Source organism: Macadamia integrifolia, chromosome 6 (assembly GCF_013358625.1).
Source record: "Macadamia integrifolia cultivar HAES 741 chromosome 6, SCU_Mint_v3, whole genome shotgun sequence".
NCBI lineage: Eukaryota > Viridiplantae > Streptophyta > Magnoliopsida > Proteales > Proteaceae > Macadamia > Macadamia integrifolia.
This window is the reverse complement of record NC_056562.1, coordinates 22,352,301-22,358,023: the sequence shown is the minus strand read 5'-3', so window position 1 is coordinate 22,358,023 and position 5,723 is coordinate 22,352,301. Positions and strand designations below refer to the sequence as shown.

Genomic DNA, 5,723 nt, shown 5'->3' with positions numbered 1-5,723 from the left:
ATTCTTTCCAAAAAAATAAATAAATAAATAAATGAATAAATTAAAATTAAAATTACAATTAAAAATTAAAAAATTCAAGACTATCAGCTAGTGCCATGCATTGATTTAATTATTGGTATCGAAGAGGATCGATGCATATCAGTCATTTTTGCCCCTTGTTTTTCAAAAAAATATTTTTTTTTACTGTTTTACCTTGAAACGATATGGGTAACTGATCTGAATTGGTTAAAGATCGGGGATCGATCTCAGCCGATATTAATATAATACAATCAATACGATACCAATACTTGAAACCATGGTGCCATGTATTATATACAACACCCCAGCCCCTCCCTATGTTGAAGCATTCTTATAAAGGTGGAGAATGACAACAAATAGAATGGGGAATGGTCAGGGGAAGACCACAAATCTTGGCCAGTCCCATCAAACTTTAGGCCAAAACTTTATAGTGGATTTACTCTATGTAAATTAATATAAACATTTTTAGTCACAATTTGAGCTTAGATGCCGTCATTCTTAGAAAGTAGGTTCAATCCCAATTAGATCAGAAATGATAACAAACTCAATGGTAAAAATCACTAATCAGAATCGTTTATTAAATAGTTTTGTTTCGAGATATTAGAACCGTTTAATAAATAGTTCGTTTTTTGTTTCTACCTTTTATATCTTGAATCTAATCAAAACCTACTTGATTAGCACTCTTAGATAAACCCCATAGAATAATTTGGTTGCTGTTTTTCGTAAGATGCCTTTTTTTCCTTGAATGTATGAATCGTCATAGAAATGTTTTCATAGGTTCCTTATTATTAGTAGCTAAATTATTGTTGATTAGTAAAATTTATTTATATTTCCTTTGGCCACTATTGATCCTCTAGTGCTCATTGTTAACTCTTTAAAGTACAGAGAAATCACTATCATACAAAGAAAAAGGAAGCAAAAACTTTATCATTACGCCATCACTAAGCAAATTAAGTACATAAACAAAAACCCTTTTTACTAAGCAAAGTGAGAGCACTTTGCTGATAGTGACTTGCTACAAATAAATACTATTGTCTTATTTAGTTATAAGAAACAAAATAAGCAGTACTAGTAGAACTAAACATTCTCCCACCAACTGTGAAGTAGGTAGGTAACCCAAAGTAGTTTTTAAGTAAGCTGAACTGAAGTGTCATAAGCAACCCCAGCCTTCCATTCACTAGGAACCACATTATTCGTCTGCAACCATTTTGGACCATCGGCGCCTCCGGTCAGTTGGCTCCGCACGGTAAGCATACCTCTCGGCGGGTTTGGTGTGTCCCATACTGTGCCAAATGCCCTCCTCATTGGCCTCCACTCCTGGCAATCCTCCTGCACCCGAAAATTAATATATGTCACATTTATTGTTGGAAGACTTGAGTAGAACTCATCCTTAAAATCTAAGCCAATATTGAGCTATTCACATCCAATATGGGGTTATTGCTTTCTCATGGAACCCAACACACCCATAGGGATGAAAAGATACTGGCACTTGATTCTTACTTAATAGACATTTTAGAATAGGGTTTGTTGCCAAATACCTGCCATATCTCAACAGCAACAATATCATATAGGCCAGCTTGGTATATGAAAACTATGGCCAAGTATTCAGGAAACTTGCTATGTTCATGGACCTTAACCATAAGGTTGTACCCTGGGTACTGGCATGGGATCCTGCACAAAATTGACATAGTTAATAAAGCAATAATTTAACTACTAAAAGCACATAAAAGTATACTTAGTATTGTTATCTGCAATTAATCACCTTTTATATTCAATGTCAACTTCACCATAGGCTAATAAATCTAAGGCCACGTTTGGACGAGCCATCTTTGTGAAGGCGCGAGGGCTGAGGATGAAGTCGGCATTGTCACTTGCGCCGTGGTCAGTGACAACGATGTTCACCCCTTCGTCGGTGCACTTTTGTGGGATCTTGCACCTAACCTGAACAATTGAGCTTCATTAGCTATGTTGTACAGATAAAAGACGAGTCCATGTGGGGAGAGGAGTTACCTTCCCTTACATGGGATCGCAATACCTTAATAGTATTTAGATTACGAGTCAAAGTATTACCCCATTGACTTGTAGTCTAATACCCCATGAACAGTAGAATTCCGTATGTGAAAATATCACATGGGGTAGAAGATGAAGATCCAGACACACAAAGACTTTGCTTTTTATTAATATTGAACTTGAAAGAGTCAGTATTAAGTTAGATACATCAGATAGTTTTATGAAGTAGAGATAGACCTGGTAGCATGCACCACAGCCAGCACCACTCTTCCAGAGCTTAGAGGTGGCTCCCACGTTTCCATCATTGACTGTTCGTCCATAGTCACCATACCCACATGCTCCTTCTGTTCAAATGAAAAAAATAAAAAACATTTAGCTAGTCTCTCTAATCTAACTGAACAAACTACAACAATTTTTTCATGATATTCTTGCAAAAATACCTAAAGACTTCTAAGAGAGAGAGAGAGAGAGGGGCATACTTGGGTTCCCTAGGCAATCAGGGCTGCCAAAGTAGGTTGCCCTTGAGTATACAAAGGTGTCCTGGGAAGTACATAATGCAGGGAAGAGCAACAAGAGAGAGAGAAAAAAAGATGAGAAGCCAAGAGGCAAACCCATGTTTGAAGGAGCCAGAGTTACTCTAAAAATTAAGAGGGGATGACCAAATATGAGATAGGAGGTGAAGAGAGCAACCTATATTTATAGTTGAAAGTTGGGAGTAGGATATCCACTTGTCATTCTGCTCGGTTCATAGAGGGTTGATATGTGTGATGTGTACAAAGAGACTCCTTTGTTGACCCTTTAAAGAATTATTTCTATAAAGAAGAAGGTAGATAGAATGTAAGCAGCCTTGCCTAATTTTTCTTCCACCACTCTCTTTTTTCCATTTTTGGTCCTACCCTTTTCAGCACATGTAAGAAAGAGTTCAAAAACTTTCTTTTATCCTCAGAATCACACTCTTTCATTGGTGATTCATTTTAATATTTCTCACTCTCTAGTGATGATTCAGTGAGTGGACTATCTCATAATTCTATGGGCTTATTTGGGTTTGGTGATGACTAATGACTCACTTAAACCGTGTTCTTACCTACAATCACCCCTCCCCCTTTTTTTCTTTGGTGCCAGGAAGGACAAGATGAGGATAATTAAGTGTTAAATTCTTAGAAGTAGGGGGCAAAAGCACTCAAGAAAACCCATAAGATATTGTCTGTTAAATTATAGAATTGATCCTTTGGACTCTGAAAATGATGTTAGCACACTGAAGTACCTCTATAGTTCTATACATTATTAGAAGTGACTAGGAAAATCACAATTGGGTAGGTAGCCACCTATCCAATTTATGGGTTCTTTAATCCTAGGGTAATAAGTCACATACATTGGTAAAGGTCACTTAAAATATGTAAAATGAGAAACTGATTAGGTTTAGGTTCATGAATTTTGTTTGGGTTTTTCCATGGTTACTTGACATATATGTACATTTTCCAAACCATGTTCCTGATCTCTCTCGGGAATTTTCTCTTTTTCACTTTAAAATCTCTCCTAAAAGATTATCTTGGATGTATATCTATTGTGTTAGTATTAATCAATGGGAGGATGAGTTCATCCTTCTTGTGTTGTAAAAAAACAATCCATTATATTGCAAACGATATCAAAATGCCGCCAATTTTGTGGTCTTTTTCAGGTTTTTCATTAATGCATAAGAGGATGAAATATCCTTCCATGGATCCTTGTATATTTTTTCAAAAAGGCAGAGTGACCCATGTGTCCAGACATAGAAGGGGGAATGACTACCCCACACCTCATGAAAAGCAATAATCTTACTCTTGTTGATACTTTCCCACACTGTCTTTTAGAGAACCCTCTCTTTTCTTTAAACTTATAATTTGATAATGTAGATATAGAGAAATGAATGAAAGATCACAATTGGACCATGCCACCTTTCCAAGAATTCTCTCCTTTTATTTGAATTTATAATTTAGTGATATAGATATAGAGAAGTATAATGGAAGATCACAATTGGGCCACGTCGCCTTCAGTAAACCTTCTCTCTTTTTTGAATTTATAATTTAGTGACAGAGAAATAGAGACGTGAATGGAAGAACACAATTGGGGTAGGTAACCACTAACCACTTATGCTGGCCATCCAATTCATGGGTCCCCTGATCTGGACTAAAAGTCTCATATACCAATAAGGCCCGAAAATGTCTATAAAAGAAAATGGTGAGGGGACTCAAATTCATTTATCTTATTCCATTTTGGGTTCATATAGATCCACACGCAATTTCTACCTTAAAACCATTAGGATAAAATTTCCTCACTGAGTATATAGTTTAGTTCTACCCAAAAAAAAAAGGTATAGTTTAAGGTCATCTTACGTCATGATGACATAAAATATATAATTTTCTTGTTATTTTCCATATTTTTCCTTTTTTTTTTCTGACTCAAATTATATTTATAATCATAGAAATTGAAATAATTCTATCAAACTGCCCAAAGCAACCATAACACAGCTACTGATACTCATAATTATAAAAGTAGCATGTCTCTCCCTGATCATAGGCCTATTACTATGGTATTAATCACAATAGAGGTGATCTTTGGGTGTTTCGTATTGTAACCAAAGTGGTGAACTGAAAAGTTGTAACCTTCATTTGATTCCACTTTATTTTATCCTCAAAGTTCTTTAAATCGGACAAAAAAAATGCAAATTATAATGAAGGACAAAAAAAAAATTATTTTTTTTCACCAACTTTGGTTACAACCAGATTTTCCGTATTCAAAGATGATACGAATGCATTTTCTCACCAATGTAGAGAATGTTCTAGCAACTATTAATTCCTTATCTTGATTTGAAGTCAGATTATCTAATGGCAATGCTCAGACACTGTTTAGTCTAAACTGTTCCTCCCTAATTGTGATAAGCTTTGACTTTGTCAATGCAAACCATCCCTAACCTTCACGTCAAGAAATGATATCCTGCCCTATGAATTAGTGGATTAATGGGTGGTGTTCTGTATAGCATTTTGATAATATTATTGGTGAGGTTAACCAGTCTCTTTCAAGTTCCATAAAAAACAGGTCCTTGTCCCTTGCCACATGGAGGCAAGTGAGGCAATATTGGCACAAAAATTGGCTTCAAGAACACGTATAACCCACATTTGCATAGCTGTGGAGTTCTTTACATCTCCCTCATACACTAGTGAGAGATTTATGCAAGAGAGGATGACACAAGAACAAAAAGAATGTAGTTGTTAGGGTTGAAACTTGAAAGAAACAATTATGCAACAAGAATGATTCCATTGGCAACCGACAATCTCAAGGTAGGTGCAATATGCAAAGCAAAATTACTAAATAGTCAAAGCCACTACTTAAACTTTTTCCAGATGTCACATCGCCCCAGGCTGCATAATATATGCTGCAGCACAGCACATATAGAAGTAACATTGCTTTCAATATCCAGAAATAATAATACAGGAGATGTGGCAATGAAAGAACAATCCATTATCTTTCTCTTCTAGAACCAACTTGCACTTACCATTATCCAATGGGTTAGTTAGTAACTGATGTGCCTGTACTGTAGTAGGAATAGAGATGACAAAGGCAACTTGTTGAGAATGAAATTAGAAAGATAATTTGAAGCCACAAAAGGGCATGCCATTCTCTTTATAATAATACTTGGTCATGAGTGAATTTTCGAA

The 5,723-nt window shown here is 35.8% G+C and overlaps 1 protein-coding gene across 1 annotated transcript; it reads right to left on the bottom strand.

Moving 5' to 3' along the window:
* Positions 1 to 917: 917 nt before the first annotated feature.
* Positions 918 to 2,703, bottom strand: LOC122082649 (expansin-like B1). Its single transcript, XM_042650346.1, has 5 exons — positions 2,508 to 2,703; positions 2,266 to 2,372; positions 1,781 to 1,959; positions 1,557 to 1,689; positions 918 to 1,347 (listed from the first exon to the last, which is right to left on the bottom strand). The coding sequence occupies exons 1-5, from the start codon at positions 2,641 to 2,643 to the stop codon at positions 1,147 to 1,149; spliced, it is 756 nt and encodes a 251-aa protein (XP_042506280.1). The 5' UTR covers positions 2,644 to 2,703; the 3' UTR covers positions 918 to 1,146.
* Positions 2,704 to 5,723: the final 3,020 nt, after the last annotated feature.

Coding starts and splice junctions, on each gene's coding strand:
- LOC122082649 (XM_042650346.1), bottom strand. CDS start 2,643: ATGGGTTTGCCTCTTGGCTTCTCATCTTTTTTTCTCTCTCTCTTGTTG. Junction 1,960..2,265: donor GCTGTGGTGCATGCTACCAG/GTCTATCTCTAC, acceptor TCAATTGTTCAG/GTTAGGTGCAAGATCCCACA. Junction 1,348..1,556: donor TTGCTGTTGAGATATGGCAG/GTATTTGGCAAC, acceptor TTTCGGGTGCAG/GAGGATTGCCAGGAGTGGAG.